This window comes from Botryllus schlosseri, chromosome 1 (genome assembly GCF_051294905.1).
Source record: "Botryllus schlosseri isolate E-star chromosome 1, Bs_hap1, whole genome shotgun sequence".
In the NCBI taxonomy this organism is placed as follows: Eukaryota; Metazoa; Chordata; class Ascidiacea; order Stolidobranchia; family Styelidae; genus Botryllus; species Botryllus schlosseri.
Genome location: NC_137236.1, coordinates 7620943 through 7644731, shown reverse-complemented (window position 1 = coordinate 7644731; position 23789 = coordinate 7620943). Strand labels below are relative to the sequence as shown.

Below are 23789 nucleotides of genomic sequence, written 5' to 3'. Positions count from 1 at the left end.
AATTAAAATTTTGACTTTTTTAATCTAAACAAAACTGAATTTTTACCAAATTTTGACCTAACGTATGCAAATTAGGTGTTTTTCCTCATAATGGTAAAATTGTACCACTTATCTTCATTTCTGGTTGGAACTGGCTGTCCTAACGGCGTTTGTCCTAACGTTTGGCCTGAGAGAAACATTTTGGGCTTAGAAACGGTCAACTTTTCACATGAAAAAAAAACAATATTTTAACGAAATCTGTTCCTATGAAGAATTCCAGTGGTTACAATACGTATCATGGTGGAAATAATTTAAAAAAATTATAATGCAACGAGGGATACTTTCCTACATTCTTGGGTAGAAAGTGCTTGTCCTTACTCAGAAACTTGCCAAGGACGTTCAACAGAAGCAGGTTCTGGCTGACAACACTTGAGTTAAGCGTACACTGCTGGTGACACACCGTGTTGTTTCATTCTGACAATGTTGTCTACATCACAATCTTTCATCATGCACTTCTCAATATAGGAATGATGCAATGCCCAAGAATTCTTTCTTCAGTTACGATATTGCGGTACGTTGACCATAATACCATGTCCACCTATTTGATTTATTTGACCGTTTATGATTCACAATGAGCAGACAATTAGCCGTTAACAACGGTAGACCTATAAAGTAGGCTGAAACTGTGAAATATCAAATGATACGTTCACCGACAGTGCAAAATCTACGATAAAAACGAAATGCAGACGTCAAACAATTTTTGACTCAATGAACAATTTTGACACATTTAGACCAAACGCTACAATTTTGACAAAATTTTAACAAATTTTGACATGTCAAAAAAAACGCCCTACTGATAACTCCTATACGTCATCAAACAAATATGTGCAACACAACATTGGAAAATTTTCATGACCAAGCCATGTAACATAATCAAACCACGTGCAATAACAAACTATAGACAAATTCTTTTGTCGAGAGAAATTCAGCAAATATCACAGACATATTAAACAACCGCTCTGGTTTAATCGCGACCAAAATTTATATCTGGATATTAAAAACACGACTGCTCTACTATCCACCACGACGTTATTTATCATCTTCCGAACTTTGGTTAGGTGTGTTACCGACAATTCATTTATTGTGTAATTGTGGCGATTTTGATTGAATCCAGCCGGTGCAATTATAATCTCAAGCTTGAGTAACGCTTGTAGGAAGAAATGATGTATAGTGCTTTCAGATTGAACAGCTTCTTGGAGGTACAGAACTTCAATATACAGTTGAATAGTGTATTCATATTGAAATGAACCCGAATATTTTCGGCTGACACTCGTCAGGGGTAATCGTCAACAACTAGTAGAGAATTCAAAAGAACTGCGTATATCAACAATCGTAACACAAAATATGACGTCACCAGTACGGAATGTCGAATACGAGAGCGTTTAATGTACTATTTTTAAATGATACACGAAGTGGCTGTGTCAACAAAAAGAGTTCGTGTATCATCTAAAAATAGTACATTAGACGCTCTCGTATGCGACATTCCGTGCTGGTGACGTCATATTTTGTGTTACGATTGTTGATATACGCTGTTCTTTTGAATTCTCTACTAGTTGCTGACGATTACCCTTGACGAGTGTCAGCCGAAAATACGCGGGTTCATTTCACTATGAAGATACTATTCAATTGCTTTCAGATTACTCGTTACCGCCATCAATAACTGAGAGCGACAAGTGCATCGCGTTATGTTCGATAGTCTGGTCAACGAGATGTCCTACTCTTTACAGACTTTTCAACTTGAAGACCCATTTGCAGAACGAGAACGATCGATAAATGAAAAGTGGTGGTATTGCGTGTGTACTACTAATACAAATATTTGACATCGTAAAGCTTTCATTCTTTCATATTGTTTTGACCACCGCTAGCGACTTATTTTACCAAGCATACGAACTACTTGGACGGTTTATTCTGGCGGCCAAAATATCTGATGTCAGCTAACAAATGGTCATATCGATGTGTATCATATACCAACAAGTAGCAAGGATTTGGGTTGGCATTTTCTAACGATAATTTTGCACGCGTCACTTGGATGAGATGTCAACTTTATTCAGATCAGAACATGTAAAACACATATGTTGGCTGTTGAGTTGGCTAAAATGATGAAGTTTGCAAAACCATCATCTTTTTTACCGCATTATGAATAGCACTTCATCGTACAAGCACGCTGAAAGAAATTCAGTTGGTGTACTCATCTTGAAATGTGCTTCACTTTTTCAATTCTCTCGTGCTGTTCTGTTGGTTAATATGCATGAGTTACGCAGAAGCGAACGTGCGAATGCATCAATAAACGCATTAATACTAGGATTTGCTTCACAATTGACTATTCATTGAATCAGATCGACATATCCAAATAGTGGTAGGCTATATGTTTATTCGAAACGTAGTACTCCCGAGTGAAAAGGCATTCGCAGTACGGAAGGCAAAAGACAACGCTTGCGCTCAGTATCAGTCAATTGATGCCAAATGTTTCTTCCATCCAAATTCGTACCCTGGTTTTCCACTTGAATACTTCATTCTCTAGCTCAGGGGTCGCGAACACGCGGCCGCGATGTCACATTTTGCGGCCCAAGACTTATGTATGATGTGATATTTCGGAATAACGCTTGGTAAAGCATTTCAAAATGATGAAACTAATTTCAGTCTAAGCACATTGTTGTTGCTGTTATTGTTCAAAGTCAGCTGTTTTACGGACCATAGAGGTTCTATTCTAACAACGCCTTTATTCGCAATGAGCGACTATATAAGTTAGCATATTTGTGTGCTGCCTTTATTTAAGCCGTAGAGTGCGCAGATATTAGCCCTGCGTGTGCGTTGTTATGGATACAAAACATTTAGACGTAAACGCAGATGTCGGAATTAGGTTCATTAATATTAGCCTAAATCACCACCTGGGGTTTTTTGGTGGCACGGGGTGTTTAATTCAGAAGTTATACAGTGCAGTGCAGCCACGGATTTTGTGTGAATTATCGTTTTGGCCGTAGAACCTGCGCTTATGATGGTTTTGCATTTGCGTTTTCGCGATTAACTGCTTTGGGTCCATATTTCGATAACACTCTAAACCAGTGATTCCCAGGCGCGGCCCCCAGAGAGCCTTCTTGCGGCCCCCCAAAATATATTAGGAAATTGATTTATGACAAAAAATAAAATTTATATTTATAAAATACTCTTGCTTGGCTTGACCTCTGTAGTTTTTAATTATAGAATCGCAGGAAAATTGTGAGTATAGACTGCTAACGTTACGTCACTGCTGTTTCAATGCAATGTGCCCTAACTTTCCAGTTCAACGAGCAGTAGCTATAGATATAAATAGGTATTGATAACTTTCAAAACTGGAGGAAAATCCTGAGAAAATGGTAACCTTTTCCCACTTCGTGGTCGCTTGACTAAAAAAGAAAAAGAGGCTCAACTCCCGGAAAATACAGTTTTTCTTTTACATTAACAGGTGGTTGCCTGAAAAAAGGTAAACTTTCCGGTCCAGCTCCCGAAATAGCAGCCATAGCGTTCCTACAGTGCTGACTTAATGTATATCAGTCGAATTTGGCCCTATATGTAACCAAAATCCTCAAAAAAAAAGACAAAATCTCAAAAAATAAGACATTTGGCCGTCCACCGAGGACACTTTTAAAAAATCAAAAAAGAGCACAAATCATCTTAAAAGAGGACGTATGGTAACCCTGTGATAACTAGATGTGCAACACGTGACTCACGGTTGAATACGCCCAGATGCATACTGCTGAGCCGGCTAAAAGCACCATAATTGGTAGTCCTATAGTCAGGGCCGTAGCTGCCGCACCCCAAACCCCTCAATTGAGGAGGCCGAGCTCGATGGGGGACCAAAATTACTTCGTGAATTAGCATAAATAACAGAGTATTTTTTTGAAAATTTATGCAACTTTTTCAAAAAGTTTTCGCGCCTGGCGCGATTTTAATGCGCCACATATCTTGATTATTGGGTACTCTTCCCCCCCAAAAAATACGCAAAATTTATAGAAATGGGCATATCAGCATTGGCCATGACCGCACCACAACGCACCATGACATATGAAGTTTTAGGCCATGTAACATGTGACTCCAAGAAGTGTGTCAGAACGATCGGCAACGAGAAAGCCTTGGCCGTAAAGGACTGCTTTTAGGCTAACCAAAAACTTCGAAATACCAAAAACTTCGTGACATATACAAAATACATATAGGTTTAATTGTCCATATAGGCGCCTAAATGACCGGCGCCGAATGTTCTTGTCTTGGCAATCTGAACCTCACAAGACAAATACCATCCCGCAGGAAAGAAAATTATATGCCAGTGAAGAAATACCTATCTGAAATCGTGTGATCTTTCAGTTTATTGGATTTGGGCAATTCTACATTTTTTGATATAGCAGACGGGAGGTCACAAAATAACACCATGTAAAGAAGTCATACCTAAGTCAAGCCCACCTGAAAATGTTTAATATTACGGGGTCTGCAGTTTCAAAGACACCTCTCACTCAGCTCTACCGGTAAGTCTGATTACGTGGGCAAAGAGGACAACCATGCAATTCCCGATCTTATTCACCGATTTTATCATGAACTATCGAAATATTCGCGCGTCGCGCTGTCTCACTAAACAGTACAACTTTAATTTCGTGGTAAAAGCGGACAACGTGATGCTGGGTCAGTTTATCACCTTATAGGAGCCCGGGGTCCTGACGAAGTGCTGTTACGTTCCTGTCAACGGGTATACCCCCGGAGATGTTTAATTACTATTGAGGGGACCTATACCTTTTCAAACACACCTCACTCAGCTCTACCGCTAAATCAGATTACGTGAACAGAGACAGGATGAAAATTGATAGCAATACATGAGTAGTATAGTAGATCGGTCGTGACTTGGTGTTTTTTGCATGGGGCTCTTATGGGCGGGGTGGCATATCGCCTGGAAACCCGGGGTGGCATATCGCGCTTTTAGACCCCCCTCTCGGTCGCACATCGCCATTGGTTCTTATGGGTGCGCTCGCATGTCGCACTTTTAGATATAGGCATCTCTCGCACATCGCATGGAAAACTCGTGGTGGCATGTCGCACTTTTAGATATAGGCATCTCTCGCACATCGCATGGAAACTCGTGGCGGCATGTCGCACTTTCGAGTATAGGCATCTCTCGCGCGGTGTTGAATATGTACGAGTCACCAACAATAACCGCACCAACGGAAACGCGGCTTGCAATAGGATTACGCGTGCGACCTATATTTCGAATGACCTGCGCACCGAATTATTTCTCGTCCAGCCGCTACTATCGATTATTACACTATTCCTGAATCGTAATGAAAACTCGCGGTCGTGATTCGTACTTTCCCGTGATTCGTAATGGATTCTTATGGACGCGGTCGTGATTCGTACTTCGGGTATAGGCGGCGGCGGTGATTCGCCTGTCATGTATTCTTACGGATCTGTGGTGACTCGCCATGTGTTCTTATGGGTGCGGTCGTGAATCGCCCTTTCGGGTATAGACATCTCTCGCATGTCGTATTGGATACTCGTGTTGGCATGCGACTCTTATGTCTTATGGGTGCGTTGGCATGCGGTTAGCGTTATTCTTATGGACGCGGCGGAGATTCGTACTTTCAGCAAAAAAGGTGTGGAATAGTTTATAAAATCTTGGAATCACTCGCAGAATTATATTTTGGTAATTATTTTGTCACAGAGCCGGCGTAGACGGCGCTTCCAACACCAACAATAACCGTCCACACAAACTAACACTTCAAAAAAGGTGTGAAATATTTGTAAAATGCTACGATCACTCACAAGATAATGTCCCAGACATAACCATCATTCGCGACTTGATGTTACATACATACCAATCGCTCACAAGGTAATATTTTGATAGTTTGATACGGAACTTGATTTCACTCGTAAGATTTATTAAGTAACGAATAACAGACCGCCAGTGTCGGTAACTTGAATAGCGACAAATTGTCACTTATTTCCGCTCTAACCCTAATCCTTTGTGAAGTGAACGCTTATTCAAAAGGGTGTGATATAATTTTAAAATCCAACGACCACTCACCGGATAATGCTTCAGACATATAGCAATCTCTCATACCCGCTCACAAGGTAATATTTCGGTAATAAGTTTGTCACAGAGCCGTCGCAGACGGTGATTCGAAAACCAACAATTTGTCACTCGCCCGCGATCGCTATATGTTTCACACCTCCAGAATAGTGGCTGACTTTAGTTGCGTGATAAGATCCATGAAAATATTCAATCAATGTGTTAGTTTATCAACTTGAAATGAAACTCACTACACAAATCAAGTCGATTCGTATCTGAATGTTTTAAATCGGTACAACTCTAATCCTTTGACAAATCCCTTAACGCGTTTTTGTTGAATCGAACGTAACCCGAATATTACTGACGCCGACTTTCAGCCGCATCGAATTATTCGCACATTCCGCGCCACTGTTTTCACACTTATAGAATCAATACAAGAATCAAGAATCACAAGTATGTGCATTACACAGTTATTGTCTTTATTAACTTGAAATCAAACACTTAACAAAAACACGCAACTAATCATTTGGCAACTCTAGCATTACCAAAAAATTCCAGTATTGTTGATTGAAAATCCTTGAGTCATTATTATCAAAAATGTTATAGTACCGCATCGGAATCCATTCGCGGATGTACCAAAGGTAAATCCAGATAATCCAAAATGAAATATTTGGACTTTGACAAACATGACTACCAACTGTGATCCAGTCACATTTCAAGATCATACTTTGAAACAATCCTTGAAACTTACAACTCTATTCACGACTGAGTTTTCCGTTTATCAAATAGAGTTTCAGTAAATACTATCGCTATGGTGTCGCTATATTTTAATGTATAGAATCAATCAATGAAATAACACCTGTTGTAAATATTTCTAACTTGACAACCACTTGTCCATACCGCGATCGACTTGTGACGCGATGAGTTAAATCGGAATATTTCAATCTATTTGTCGAAACCTTGAACAAACTATCAGGTTATTTTTTGTTGTAATCGAGTGAACGGAATTAGTAATACGTCTCAACATTTTAACATCTTGCCACCAACAAAAGAGTAAAATACAAAAACCTTGTCAAGTCAATCCGTTTGTAACTCACCGAACCAAAGCAAAAAGTGTCCATGCGAAAAGTAGACAAGACTACACCAGTAATCACTACAATCCAAAATCCATAGCAAGTTCGGTTTTAGGCGTATACCACCAACTCGTCTTTTTATTTGTTCAACTGTAAAAGTCGTTACTATTCTGTAAGATAAAGTAATTACTACTCGGTATATTTTATAAACCAAAGTAAATACTACTCGGTGTCTGGTTTGAGATTAACATATTACATTTGAGTATACCGGATTTGAATGGCTGACCAACGTAGTTGAGAATTTATTTCTTACAATCAAACGCCGGTGTTACATCGAATGGTATCATACTGTAAACATAAGGATTGACACATTGATTTGATATATGAGATTTTGTAATGTTCGACCACGTCTTGATTATTAAATTATTCACGATAATTAGACCCGGTGTTGTGGTAAAGGTTATTAGAAAATATCACTTTTGACATCGAGCACCAGTCGAAGTGGGTGAACAATACTTAATCCTTTCAGTGACTCCCTGTTGTACGTGCTAAATGTAAAACATTACGAGGTTAAACTCTAAGACTTTGATCAGCACAAGAGCAATTTGGACTATCTTTACTGGCTGTAACCTATTCTACTAGACAAAACTCGCAGCATTAATAAAATCAAAATATGTGCTACACTGAAATCTACAAAATGTGTTTGTATTGTTGCTAGTAGCGATCATGCATTATCATTTGAATCTTCTAAAGTAATTGTAATGATAAAACCAAACTACTCAAAGTCATTACCAACACAAAAAACGATTTCTATGATATTCGTCAAACGCATCATACCCCAGTATGCAGAAATTATTTGTAGAGTGCATACCAACAAAGAAATCAGGAACACAACCAACACCGAAAATGATAAATGCGTTTCGTGCTACTATTGATACAAGTTCATTTCTATCAGGTGAAATAAACGCCATCACAAAACTCAGAGCATGCAAAGGTCTTGATTGATATGAATTTCGATTTGTGTCTTATGATACCGGCAAGCATTTTAGAAATATTATGATTCGTTAAACCAAAGTCGTATGTCCGATTAATAATTGATTGGAAACTTGATCACGTACCTCGATCATTACAGAAGATTATAACACCATTGTCGGACAATCTTTTACAAAAGGATCGAAACCAAGTAACCCAAAGTCGTTGCCGTCGCATAAACAATTTGTACGACGTTTGATAAATGTACCCTATACTTTGGTGTACTAGAAATATTTGTAAAACACACTCTGGTAAAGAAATCGAAAAGATATCCTACACCTAAATCTGATAAAACCATTTTACACTTTTTGTTCGTCAGTAGTATCCATTTGAATTTTTCCATTTCCTCTCGTCAAAGTAGATGTAATCATAGTCGCTAAAGAACTCACTTGGATGTGTTTGAATTCTAGACATAGTTATGATTTACTCGACGCAAGACCCAAGAACAACCGTAGTTTACAGCCGTGCACACATATCCAAAATATCGCACACTCCGCTATTCCTAAAGTAAAAACACCCGATACAAAATATTACTTGTTGTGTTGTTGCGGCATCATCTTCACAATATCACCATTTGGTTTGTGTCAATTAGTTACTTTGTATGTTACCCCACAACTCTTACGAAAGTACGAAGGATATTAACATCGCACTAAGTAATTAACTTTACTCGATATTCTCGCATTACGAAACTAAAGAATGGTTGGTTAGACTCTACAAACTGTTTCGATATCACAAGACCTTTATTGTCTGAATGGGTGTTCATGTATCTTAATATTCAAATAGTTCAACACAAAACTAGTACTAACAGAAACATCACAGAGTTGTTTACACAAAAGTTTGTATATGCGCACAGTATGCGAATACCATGTGTAAGTCCAGCACAATTGCGGTATCCATCCGAGTTTAGTTAACACAAATTTATTACAACGGAGTCACGTAAACTTTCGTGAAAGAAAAGCATACTCACTCCCAGAGGGTTATGTCAATACCATAGCAGTACCCCAACAACAAAGTACATATGTTTCTAGTCACGGTCCTTACATCTTTCACATAGATCAATCTACTTTGCTAACGAAAAGTGTTGAGTCATCACATGATCGCTCTCACAACAAAACAGCTAGTAGATATTATCATTCAAAATATTCCTAACCCTTTACACACCAGTAACAAATCATACAACGAATATGTTTTGTGGGTCGAATTGTTGTTCAGTGTCAAGTCTACCTGTTGAAACGTACATTAAAACAACACAGCCACAATCAAATTAAAACCACGAATCTATTTTCATTTCCTCGCAAACTGTCACATACAGAAAAATAAATTTAATTTCCCAAAACATACTTGTAACCAATCGCTTTCATTAAACACACAACACTATAATAGTATTTACTTTCTACAACATAGACATTCCGGTGTAGTCAAGAAATATTTTTAATAATCAAAATCATCGACTTCTGTTTACGGTGTTAGTGTGTGCATGTCATACATGTGGGCTCGTGTTAAAATGGACACGACACGACTGACTGTAAGGAGATAGAAGTCTATCGCATAGATTTACATGTGGTCTTCGCTACGGTTTCAAAAAACGAATCATCTCTTTTGCATTGATCTAGACCGAGCAAGTTAGTTAATGACCATGGTTGTGTTTGTCATATGTGAATGATAGGGTTACTGGCAAATCTACATACAACAATCTTCTGACGATCATAATAACAATTTCATTTTCCGCCCTTCATAATTGTACAACTCGGTAACTACGTTTAACAAGACCAATCACACTACCAGCGTTGAACACAAGATACCTACCCAAGTAAAAATATCATTCTAGTTTGGACAACTGACGTTTACCTGTGTAAAATTATCATTTTCACTTGGAGGTCCACCGTTACCTAACTAAAATACCATTGTCCTTTGAAAATCTGGCGTTTACCCAGTGTAACAATACATTTTCACATGGGGGTCCATCGTTTCCCAGAGTAACAAACCCCTTTTCCTTTGGAAATCTATTTTTTTCCGTGGGTAACAAATCTTTTTCACTTGCAAATATATTTTTTCCTCGGGTAACAAACCTTTTTCACTTGCAAATATTTTTTTTCTCTTGGTAACAAACCTTTTTCACTTGGAAATATATTTTTTCTCTTGGTAACAAACCTTTTTCACTTGGAAATATATTTTTTCCCTGAGCAACAAACCATTTTCACTTGGTGGGTCGTCGTTTACCTTAGTAAAAATATCATTTTCCTTTGGAGATCCGGCGTTTACCAGTGTAACAATACATTTTCTCTTGGTCATCTAGCTTTTCCTAGAGTAACAAAACCATTTTCATTTTGAAATCTGACAAACACACCTGACAATTTGGTATTTGTTGTATTGACGATAGTTTGAAATAGATTACAACGAACAGTGACGGAAATATACACGGAGTTACAGAGTATACCTCCATCAGTCGTATCACATCAATATCATCGGTTAACCACATACAATATACTCTTGTACAAAGAAATGTATGTTTCGGAAAATTGGACAATAGGCTTCGATAGTTCTGTGATGTCCGGGTTCGTGCTTTGGATTTTCCAGATGTCGAAATGTCTGAATAAAACACCTCCTCGACGATGGTTGGTATGTGGATAACGGTGTTCGGAAAACGGTTGGATTTATGTTACCCATCGTGATAACAACTCCAGGTCGAGTTTTCCCCCTGCATGTTTACTATATTGTATCTTTATTGGTTAGTGTATGTCTCGACATTCAGTTTGAAATCGGAAACCCTGATAAAGTACGTAACCGGATCCGGATACCAACTCTGAATCGATAAACCAATGAACAATATTCAAAGTAAACATGTTACATTCCACGAAAAAATACCATCCAGACATACGTCGCGCTTGTTTGCCCACAACAGTATACGCGTAAATGGAGGTGTGTGACATTGCATGCAATGTGTTGGTATACAAACATCGGGGAGTAAGCCTTCGATCCACAGACATTATCGTAGCCGGTAATTTTGATGCAGATCGAATGTCACCCGATAACAATACCATTAAGCCCCATTGCAATGACTCTGAGTCAATCTGAAGCAGGACATACAGACACACAAACACCGAACCATAACATGGGTTATTCGCACGACGGTGAAAGTGAACTATACAGCATATACCAATAGAGCGTTCACAGTCAAATATGCGAACCATGCACAATCATATACCCAGATTTTTGTTGGATACGTACGAAACCAATAAATCGATACATTTCTGTTCCTTCTACATCAATAATACAAGCACCATTCCAATGTATCGCTCGAATGTGAGGTTCATCTGGTGTAAAATCCATGTCAAATAACACCAAAGTGTCCCTTCCGTGTTTTATTATTTCCACCGACGCTTCTTGTCTGTGTCGTAACACTATGGTGCGGGGAGTGGAAAAACGGTGGATTGTGAAACGGATTGACATGACCAACTGAATCGACGTCAATAGACTTGTGACGATGTCGTTTCAAAATGCTCCGATATGACGAGACCAACCCCGATCTCTTGTGGTGACGACCGTTTCGAAATGTCACCGGACGAGCTAGACCCTTACGAAAGTGTGTTTTATGATTGCGTGTGAAATCACGAGGTAGTGTTCTATTGTGGTGTACGATTGCAGTCTTCATTCCACAGAAACATACCTTATTGGATCACAATATCAGTCCGACATATGCACGATATTTATCCGGAGTCGTTATGTGGGAGTAGCGACATCCATGCATCGTGACTGAAAGACTGATTGGAATCATTTCGAGCACCGTACTTCGATAGTTCACCTAGATCAAACGCTGTAGTCTCAGCAGAAAACTTCGGTGTCGACAACACGATGGATATTGACCGATGTATCCAATTGATCTGGGTGGTCCGTCTACAGATAGGATCATGACTATCTTGTAATGTTACAACACGATAACACCATCGAATAAATCAGTGAACGGTGTCGAAATATCGATGTAATGGCGCGGACTCAGAGTCATTGCAATGTGGCTTATTGGTATTGTTATCGGGTGACATTCGATCTACATCAAAATTACCGGCTATGATAATGTCTGTGGATCGAAGGCTTACTCCCCGATGTTTGTATACCAACACATTGCATGCAATGTCACACACCTCCATTTACGCGTATACTGTTGTGGGCAAACAAGCGCGACGTATGTCTGGATGGTATTTTTTCGTGGAATGTAACATGTTTACTTTGAATATTGTTCATTGGTTTATCGATTCAGAGTTGGTATCCGGATCCGGTTACGTACTTTATCAGGGTTTCCGATTTCAAACTGAATGTCGAGACATACACTAACCAATAAAGATACAATATAGTAAACATGCAGGGGGGAAAACTCGACCTGGAGTTGTTATCACGATGGGTAACATAAATCCAACCGTTTTCCGAACACCGTTATCCACATACCAACCATCGTCGAGGAGGTGTTTTATTCAGACATTTCGACATCTGGAAAATCCAAAGCACGAACCCGGACATCACAGAACTATCGAAGCCTATTGTCCAATTTTCCGAAACATACATTTCTTTGTACAAGAGTATATTGTATGTGGTTAACCGATGATATTGATGTGATACGACTGATGGAGGTATACTCTGTAACTCCGTGTATATTTCCGTCACTGTTCGTTGTAATCTATTTCAAACTATCGTCAATACAACAAATACCAAATTGTCAGGTGTGTTTGTCAGATTTCAAAATGAAAATGGTTTTGTTACTCTAGGAAAAGCTAGATGACCAAGAGAAAATGTATTGTTACACTGGTAAACGCCGGATCTCCAAAGGAAAATGATATTTTTACTAAGGTAAACGACGACCCACCAAGTGAAAATGGTTTGTTGCTCAGGGAAAAAATATATTTCCAAGTGAAAAAGGTTTGTTACCAAGAGAAAAAATATATTTCCAAGTGAAAAAGGTTTGTTACCAAGAGAAAAAAAATATTTGCAAGTGAAAAAGGTTTGTTACCCGAGGAAAAAATATATTTGCAAGTGAAAAAGATTTGTTACCCACGGAAAAAAATAGATTTCCAAAGGAAAAGGGGTTTGTTACTCTGGGAAACGATGGACCCCCATGTGAAAATGTATTGTTACACTGGGTAAACGCCAGATTTTCAAAGGACAATGGTATTTTAGTTAGGTAACGGTGGACCTCCAAGTGAAAATGATAATTTTACACAGGTAAACGTCAGTTGTCCAAACTAGAATGATATTTTTACTTGGGTAGGTATCTTGTGTTCAACGCTGGTAGTGTGATTGGTCTTGTTAAACGTAGTTACCGAGTTGTACAATTATGAAGGGCGGAAAATGAAATTGTTATTATGATCGTCAGAAGATTGTTGTATGTAGATTTGCCAGTAACCCTATCATTCACATATGACAAACACAACCATGGTCATTAACTAACTTGCTCGGTCTAGATCAATGCAAAAGAGATGATTCGTTTTTTGAAACCGTAGCGAAGACCACATGTAAATCTATGCGATAGACTTCTATCTCCTTACAGTCAGTCGTGTCGTGTCCATTTTAACACGAGCCCACATGTATGACATGCACACACTAACACCGTAAACAGAAGTCGATGATTTTGATTATTAAAAATATTTCTTGACTACACCGGAATGTCTATGTTGTAGAAAGTAAATACTATTATAGTGTTGTGTGTTTAATGAAAGCGATTGGTTACAAGTATGTTTTGGGAAATTAAATTTATTTTTCTGTATGTGACGAAATGAAAATAGATTCGTGGTTTTAATTGGATTGCGCTGTTTAATGTACGTTTCAACAGGTAGACTTGACACTGAACAACAATTCGACCCACAAAGCATATTCGTTGTATGATTTGTCACTGGTGTGTAAAGGGTTAGGAATATTTTGAATGATAATATCTACTAGCTGTTTTGTTGTGAGAGCGATCATGTGATGACTCAACACTTTTCGTTAGCAAAGTAGATTGATCTATGTGAAAGATGTAAGGACCGTGACTAGAAACATATGTACTTTGTTGTTGGGGTACTGCTATGGTATTGACATAACCCTCTGGGAGTGAGTATGCTTTTCTTTCACGAAAGTTTACGTGACTCCGTTGTAATAAATTTGTGTTAACTAAACTCGGATGGATACCGCAATTGTGCTGGACTTACACATGGTATTCGCATACTGTGCGCATATACAAACTTTTGTGTAAACAACTCTGTGATGTTTCTGTTAGTACTAGTTTTGTGTTGAACTATTTGAATATTAAGATACATGAACACCCATTCAGACAATAAAGGTCTTGTGATATCGAAACAGTTTGTAGAGTCTAACCAACCATTCTTTAGTTTCGTAATGCGAGAATATCGAGTAAAGTTAATTACTTAGTGCGATGTTAATACCCTTCGTACTTTCGTAAGAGTTGTGGGGTAACATACAAAGTAACTAATTGACACAAACCAAATGGTGATATTGTGAAGATGATGCCGCAACAACACAACAAGTAATATTTTGTATCGGGTGTTTGTACTTTAGGAATAGCGGAGTGTGCGATATTTTGGATATGTGTGCACGGCTGTAAACTACTGTTGTTCTTGGGTCTTGCGTCGAGTAAATCATAACTATGTCTAGAATTCAAACACATCCAAGTGAGTTCTTTAGCGACTATGATTACATCTACTTTGACGAGAGGAAATGGAAAAATTCAAATGGATACTACTGACGAACAAAAAGTGTAAAATGGTTTTATCAGATTTAGGTGTAGGATATCTTTTCGATTTCTTTACCAGAGTGTGTTTTACAAATATTTCTAGTACACCAAAGTATCGGGTACATTTATCAAACGTCGTACAAATTGTTTATGCGACGGCAACGACTTTGGGTTACTTGGTTTCGATCCTTTTGTAAAAGATTGTCCGACAATGGTGTTATAATCTTCTGTAATGATCGAGGTACGTGATCAAGTTTCCAATCAATTATTAATCGGACATACGACTTTGGTTTAACGAATCATAATATTTCTAAAATGCTTGCCGGTATCATAAGACACAAATCGAAATTCATATCAATCAAGACCTTTGCATGCTCTGAGTTTTGTGATGGCGTTTATTTCACCTGATAGAAATGAACTTGTATCAATAGTAGCACGAAACGCATTTATCATTTTCGGTGTTGGTTGTGTTCCTGATTTCTTTGTTGGTATGCACTCTACAAATAATTTCTGCATACTGGGGTATGATGCGTTTGACGAATATCATAGAAATCGTTTTTTGTGTTGGTAATGACTTTGAGTAGTTTGGTTTTATCATTACAATTACTTTAGAAGATTCAAATGATAATGCATGATCGCTACTAGCAACAATACAAACACATTTTGTAGATTTCAGTGTAGCACATATTTTGATTTTATTAATGCTGCGAGTTTTGTCTAGTAGAATAGGTTACAGCCAGTAAAGATAGTCCAAATTGCTCTTGTGCTGATCAAAGTCTTAGAGTTTAACCTCGTAATGTTTTACATTTAGCACGTACAACAGGGAGTCACTGAAAGGATTAAGTATTGTTCACCCACTTCGACTGGTGCTCGATGTCAAAAGTGATATTTTCTAATAACCTTTACCACAACACCGGGTCTAATTATCGTGAATAATTTAATAATCAAGACGTGGTCGAACATTACAAAATCTCATATATCAAATCAATGTGTCAATCCTTATGTTTACAGTATGATACCATTCGATGTAACACCGGCGTTTGATTGTAAGAAATAAATTCTCAACTACGTTGGTCAGCCATTCAAATCCGGTATACTCAAATGTAATATGTTAATCTCAAACCAGACACCGAGTAGTATTTACTTTGGTTTATAAAATATACCGAGTAGTAATTACTTTATCTTACAGAATAGTAACGACTTTTACAGTTGAACAAATAAAAAGACGAGTTGGTGGTATACGCCTAAAACCGAACTTGCTATGGATTTTGGATTGTAGTGATTACTGGTGTAGTCTTGTCTACTTTTCGCATGGACACTTTTTGCTTTGGTTCGGTGAGTTACAAACGGATTGACTTGACAAGGTTTTTGTATTTTACTCTTTTGTTGGTGGCAAGATGTTAAAATGTTGAGACGTATTACTAATTCCGTTCACTCGATTACAACAAAAAATAACCTGATAGTTTGTTCAAGGTTTCGACAAATAGATTGAAATATTCCGATTTAACTCATCGCGTCACAAGTCGATCGCGGTATGGACAAGTGGTTGTCAAGTTAGAAATATTTACAACAGGTGTTATTTCATTGATTGATTCTATACATTAAAATATAGCGACACCATAGCGATAGTATTTACTGAAACTCTATTTGATAAACGGAAAACTCAGTCGTGAATAGAGTTGTAAGTTTCAAGGATTGTTTCAAAGTATGATCTTGAAATGTGACTGGATCACAGTTGGTAGTCATGTTTGTCAAAGTCCAAATATTTCATTTTGGATTATCTGGATTTACCTTTGGTACATCCGCGAATGGATTCCGATGCGGTACTATAACATTTTTGATAATAATGACTCAAGGATTTTCAATCAACAATACTGGAATTTTTTGGTAATGCTAGAGTTGCCAAATGATTAGTTGCGTGTTTTTGTTAAGTGTTTGATTTCAAGTTAATAAAGACAATAACTGTGTAATGCACATACTTGTGATTCTTGATTCTTGTATTGATTCTATAAGTGTGAAAACAGTGGCGCGGAATGTGCGAATAATTCGATGCGGCTGAAAGTCGGCGTCAGTAATATTCGGGTTACGTTCGATTCAACAAAAACGCGTTAAGGGATTTGTCAAAGGATTAGAGTTGTACCGATTTAAAACATTCAGATACGAATCGACTTGATTTGTGTAGTGAGTTTCATTTCAAGTTGATAAACTAACACATTGATTGAATATTTTCATGGATCTTATCACGCAACTAAAGTCAGCCACTATTCTGGAGGTGTGAAACATATAGCGATCGCGGGCGAGTGACAAATTGTTGGTTTTCGAATCACCGTCTGCGACGGCTCTGTGACAAACTTATTACCGAAATATTACCTTGTGAGCGGGTATGAGAGATTGCTATATGTCTGAAGCATTATCCGGTGAGTGGTCGTTGGATTTTAAAATTATATCACACCCTTTTGAATAAGCGTTCACTTCACAAAGGATTAGGGTTAGAGCGGAAATAAGTGACAATTTGTCGCTATTCAAGTTACCGACACTGGCGGTCTGTTATTCGTTACTTAATAAATCTTACGAGTGAAATCAAGTTCCGTATCAAACTATCAAAATATTACCTTGTGAGCGATTGGTATGTATGTAACATCAAGTCGCGAATGATGGTTATGTCTGGGACATTATCTTGTGAGTGATCGTAGCATTTTACAAATATTTCACACCTTTTTTGAAGTGTTAGTTTGTGTGGACGGTTATTGTTGGTGTTGGAAGCGCCGTCTACGCCGGCTCTGTGACAAAATAATTACCAAAATATAATTCTGCGAGTGATTCCAAGATTTTATAAACTATTCCACACCTTTTTTGCTGAAAGTACGAATCTCCGCCGCGTCCATAAGAATAACGCTAACCGCATGCCAACGCACCCATAAGACATAAGAGTCGCATGCCAACACGAGTATCCAATACGACATGCGAGAGATGTCTATACCCGAAAGGGCGATTCACGACCGCACCCATAAGAACACATGGCGAGTCACCACAGATCCGTAAGAATACATGACAGGCGAATCACCGCCGCCGCCTATACCCGAAGTACGAATCACGACCGCGTCCATAAGAATCCATTACGAATCACGGGAAAGTACGAATCACGACCGCGAGTTTTCATTACGATTCAGGAATAGTGTAATAATCGATAGTAGCGGCTGGACGAGAAATAATTCGGTGCGCAGGTCATTCGAAATATAGGTCGCACGCGTAATCCTATTGCAAGCCGCGTTTCCGTTGGTGCGGTTATTGTTGGTGACTCGTACATATTCAACACCGCGCGAGAGATGCCTATACTCGAAAGTGCGACATGCCGCCACGAGTTTCCATGCGATGTGCGAGAGATGCCTATATCTAAAAGTGCGACATGCCACCACGAGTTTTCCATGCGATGTGCGAGAGATGCCTATATCTAAAAGTGCGACATGCGAGCGCACCCATAAGAACCAATGGCGATGTGCGACCGAGAGGGGGGTCTAAAAGCGCGATATGCCACCCCGGGTTTCCAGGCGATATGCCACCCCGCCCATAAGAGCCCCATGCAAAAAACACCAAGTCACGACCGATCTACTATACTACTTACATGCAATTCCCGATCATATTGACCGATTCAGTCATGAAACTAAAGAAATTTCTCGCGTATCGTGCGTTTAGGCGAGAAAAGCTGATTCACTCAACGGACACCCAATGCAGCAGATAAGCAGCGGTAAACAGTGTACAGTTTTGAAATCTCGCTAGGGCAATAAAACTACTCCGAAATAGCCATGATGACTGTTTGCGTCCGTTTCATAGCCTTGGTATTCGTGCAGCCCCGACTGTACTCCTAAATTATAAATTTGACTCTCACACCGAAAAAATTTGGGAACCACTGCTCTAAACTCAATGATGACTTTGTTTGGCCATTTCGGAATAAGGGATCATTCGATGCCCCCTCTAACTGCGCGCGTGCGCGGTCACGCACTGGTGACGAAGTCGCCGCGCACAGGAAAATCTGTGCCGCGCACAAGAAAGCCGAAGTGATGGCTTTTTAGTGTTTACACACTGTTATCCAAATGACCGCGCAGTGAATTGGTGAGTATAGGCTACGCGTGGACTAGTAAAAATATTAGAGGGTACATTGGTTTCAGTGTCACCGAATTGCTAATAATAGTGACTAAAAGTGAAACTGCAACTTCGTCGGATGGTTAATGTATGGTTTCCATATTTTGGAAACCGTAAAGGAAGACACTTTTTTAAAAATTATTAAAGTCAGTGTTATGAAATTGATGATAGCTGATTTGGAAATATTTACTGGAAATCTTGCTGTGTTGACTAAAATCAGGTCATTGCTGTGATCCGACTCCCTGATGACTAGGGCTGAGCAAACTAGAGTGCCTAGGTGATTCGATTCTGAATCACGTGATATGCTTCGAGTCGAGTAATCTAGTATGACCAATTATGACGTCATAACGCAATATGATAGTCAAAGTTCAAATATGCACCGTTTATGTCACCACGAAGAATATAATGCCTTTTATCCATCTCATAAATTATAGGTATGGTATTTCCCTGACCATACCGATTTCATTCGACTTGGTGACAATGTTGTGGGATAATCATGACTTCGGAAAAGAAATGTGCTATGTCCATTGCCCAGTAACCTTCGTAGCCTTGTCATATATGTTTCGCATGCTACGAACCTACGATACCGCCAATCAAGGTTTCTAGGCATCAACAGTGAAAATTAATATCGAAACTATAAATATTGTTTATTAATTAACTTTCAGTGGCGAGAAGCTTAGTCGGATCGTTATGCCCAGCCCTACTGATGACCTGCCCGAGCGTCCGCATTACCTATTTTGCGGAATTTGTGCCAATTTTCAGTTGTTCCTGTCCATTAGCCTAGCTGCAAAATCTGTAAAATAGGATGAATTGACAAACATGGGGACATTTAGGCGTCCTCGGAGGACATTTTCAATTTCCAGAAAAAGTTGGAAAATTTCCTCCTAATGGAGGACGTATAGTAACGCTAGTTAATGTGTCTATTATGAACATGTTCGAGATTTGCTGTTTTGGTGGATTATTTAATCAAATCAAAGTATTTCTCATTAAAAAACGTAACGCATTTTTCAATCCAGTCAGAATTGCTTCGCTGGCTGGATGAAATCGTTTGACGAGTCGAATGCGACCCGCGTGGGTTGTAGGCTTGATGCCCCTAGAGCAGTGGTTCTCAACCTTTTTGAGCTCGCGGACCGGTAAAATTTCAAAAAATAGTCGGCGGACCGGTGGACCTTCAAAAATGGAATGAACCCGAAATGCAATTGCGATAAAAGCATGCAACCATTTTTTGCAAGAATGCTACTGGAGAGTGGCATTTTGATGGTTCTATTTGTGTTCATGACGTCATTCATGAAATTCTGCGGTAGTGTGTTGATAAGGCCGTGGTTTGACCAACTACACGACTACCGACTACTTCACGAAACGGTCCCTTGGCAATCTTTTGTATGACTCACGGTCCCTTACCAAATTTACACAAAACACCTAAAAACGGTGGTCTTGCTCGTCATAGGGTGATCAACATATAATATCTGGAGGAAAAAGTCCTTCAGACCCCTCGTACCGCTTCCGGTAATTTCAACACTACACTTTATACATCCAATTCACAATCGGTATTACTACGAATTCACGAATGAGCCGAATTAGCTAACGGCATATGTGAGACTTATTAATTTGTTTCTTTCGGCTTAGTAAGCACCAATACGTGTTATGAAAATCCGTGTACACAGCTACTTTCTTGTCGGGTGAATCGCGAAGTTATGGGGGAGTAAATTTTGTCAATATTACAGCAATTAATTTGTTGAAGCATGTTGCTTACTCGTGAACCCAGGTAATGATTGTGGCTACTTTAATATTATAGGAGTCACGTACACGTAACAGACTAAAAAAAGGAAAATTCATTTTTCAATTCGCATTTTAACACGCGGGGGGCATTATTTTTCTCCGCGGGTCGCATTTGTACCACGCGCGGCTTCAATTAGGACTATTCGGTGACGACTATTTCGGTGGCTGAAAATATCAACATCGATGGTTCCGGCCAACATGCCGCCAGTGATCTTTTTGCCAGCGAACTTCTCGTGAAGTCGCGCGTTGGTCAAAAATCGAGAAATACATGGTGACACTAAAGCGCGCGAGGCGAGACTTGAATTTAAAATTGAATCATTTAGCACCGAAATATTCCACTTCATGTTCATTAATGATATTATGTCATGTCCGCCACCATCGAGTTTGATTTAACAATCAGTTGCCTGAATTTTGTTATAATTCAACAATTAGTTTTTTCTGGATAGTTTGAATTTTTCGCAACGTGCTTCGCGGTCCAAAAATGTCTCCTGGACCCCAAACGAACCTCGGAACCCAGTTTGGGAACCATTATCACATAGCGCTATCGGTCACTTGGAAGGAAAATTGCCATCCCATTTATCTCTAGGCTCACGACATTGTAATTTTAATAGAGGTGACCAGACTCCAACCTTACGTTATAGTGGGTGGCGCTTCAGCACGACGCTTCGACTGGTCTGATGATACCTTGTTTGCCAAGATCGCAATTTTTAGAGGTCGTTTTATTTTCTATTTTGCAAAATTAACTAGAATAAACAGAAATGAACTGCAGATAGCACCCGGTTCAATGACATTCTTGTAATGGTCATTGGTATTGCATTTCTGTCCCGCGACTCCGTAGAATAGGCAAACTGACCCGTTGGGGTCGTGAAACTAGGTGGGGAACCCCTGGAATACACCAACTTAAATGTTCTTCTTCTCTTCGATAATATCGAGAAAAGAAGCGTTTCGGAGTCGCGACAAACACCTTTGCTCATTCCCCACTACCACATCACCAGACGTACTACGAAATGCGTGGTACGAATAAATAAGGATGTTTCTGTTCAGTTCTAAATGTGGTGTGTTGCTTCTTTTATCAATAAAGCTAACTTCAACTTATTTTATTTTGCAATTGAACTATAAAATTACAAAATGTCTGGCGGACCGGCAGAATAGTCGTCGCGGACCGGCACCGGTCCGCGGACCGGCGGTTGAGAACCACTGCCCTAGAGTGTTTAGCGGCGAGTCAAAACGATATAAGTTGGCGTATATCTATACCCCTTTGATTTACTAGTGATTTGGCGTTGCCCATGCATGCATTGCGTGAGGAATGCAAGAGATGACAACCGAGAAATGAACAAATTCAACTTTTTATGTCTTCATGTCCAATTCGACGACAGCCGATTGCCCGTGATATCTACTACCTAGTCTAGCTAAGCCATTCGTCACCCACGTAAATCGCAAGCTATTTTTAGATATACAGAACGTATATCCGAAGGTTGGGGCAAATAAATGAATTGTTCACTGTTCGGTATAAGGGGTCGATCCCAAACACGGCGAATTTGATATTAGCGCGGGAATATTTACCATGTTTCGTAGTGGTAGCCGCTTTTGATTCCTCGCATTGCCCCACAAGAAACACCAGTGCAGCCAGCAGATAGGCTTTCGTCGATGTCCTGCCTTCCATATCCAACGAAATATTTCCGTTTTACCCTATTGACCTGCAATATATTTTGATACATATTCAGATTCTTGCCCGATCAGGCATCTCATCCTTGAGCTGTATTCCCTTTCAATGTTTATTGCCAACAACATCAAATGCTTATTCGCACTGAGAGACCGGCGACTTATGTATCGCGATCTAGATATCATAACTACGAATATATATTTATATTGATCAAGCTTATGAAAAACAAGCTCGCTAATGTTTGATAAACAAACTAAAATGAAACTATAAAGTAATTGACCAGACTGTATATTGAATTCATGACTTGTCGCGACTAGACTTGATATATAAGCAATCATGGTATTTAGACATCGTAGAAAATGGTTTGCTCATTTATCAGGGTAAGGAAAGGGCCTATTTGTTCTTGTTGAGGCCAATATTTGTCTAAGTATATTAACTTCTCCGCGGAGGTGGACGCGCTGAGGACACTGCATCCTTTAAAGCCACGTTTCATTACATTAGCGGCTATACTGTTGACCTACGCGGATTTGAACGGAACGTGGTTCGCTTAAATAGGCAACTTAAGATTGGAGTGAGGTACGTGTTTCCAGACCTATTGACGCAATTATGACTGACGCGGCATTATATATATGGCTAATTGCTGTAGATAGTTTCTAGGAATTATAACCCAATGGCACGCGGGCCAGGGTTTCCGAACCCCAATCTTATGAGTCGAAAATAATACAGCGGTGCAAACACAGATATTTGGATTGCAATTTGCGTAACTATTATATATTCTCCATAACGGTTTCGCATTGGCGTTTCCGCTGCTGTAAATGACTTCATTTTGCCTTTTCTGCCTTCTTGGAATTTGGTGCTCATGTCAGCGACTTCTTCTCAATGTTGATAATCAAGGTAATTTTTTAGGGAATGTCAGAAAATTCAAGATTTTGTGAAAATTGTGGCGCTAGGTCAAAATTTGTCAAAATTGTTTACCAAGTCAAAAAATAGGCTTTTCGTAGTACAGAACTTCAATATTACAGCAAACAATACATTCATGTTGCCAAATTTATACCACTCGAAGCATTTCGACTGGCCCTCTTCAGGAGTGACCGCCAGTAAATGAGATTAACCAAGTTCGAAATATAGAAATAATTTTGTCGTTGTGACGTAATAATGACAGGTACACAGAGTCGCGAATATGGCTGGCAAAATCGAGTACCTGAGTTATTCGATTTTGAATCATACATTATGATTCGAGTCGAGTCGAGTATTCGAGTACCACTCATCATGACGTCATAACAGAATGTAATATGTCAAAGTTAAAATATGTACCTTCTA

At 39.1% G+C, this 23789-nt stretch overlaps 2 protein-coding genes across 2 annotated transcripts in view; one reads left to right on the top strand and one right to left on the bottom strand.

The window, feature by feature from the left end:
• The window catches only part of LOC145432815 (intelectin-1a-like), a 31056-nt gene extending 8526 nt beyond the window's left edge, over positions 1–22530 (bottom strand). Inside the window, exon 1 of the mRNA XM_080309628.1 lies at positions 22370–22530. Within this exon, the coding sequence (XP_080165754.1) occupies positions 22370–22469 (100 nt within the window). The 5' untranslated portion in view covers positions 22470–22530. The remainder of the gene's footprint in view (positions 1–22369) is intronic.
• The window catches only part of LOC145433261 (intelectin-1-like), a 105997-nt gene that overhangs the window by 18769 nt on the left and 63439 nt on the right, over positions 1–23789 (top strand). The window lies entirely within an intron of this gene.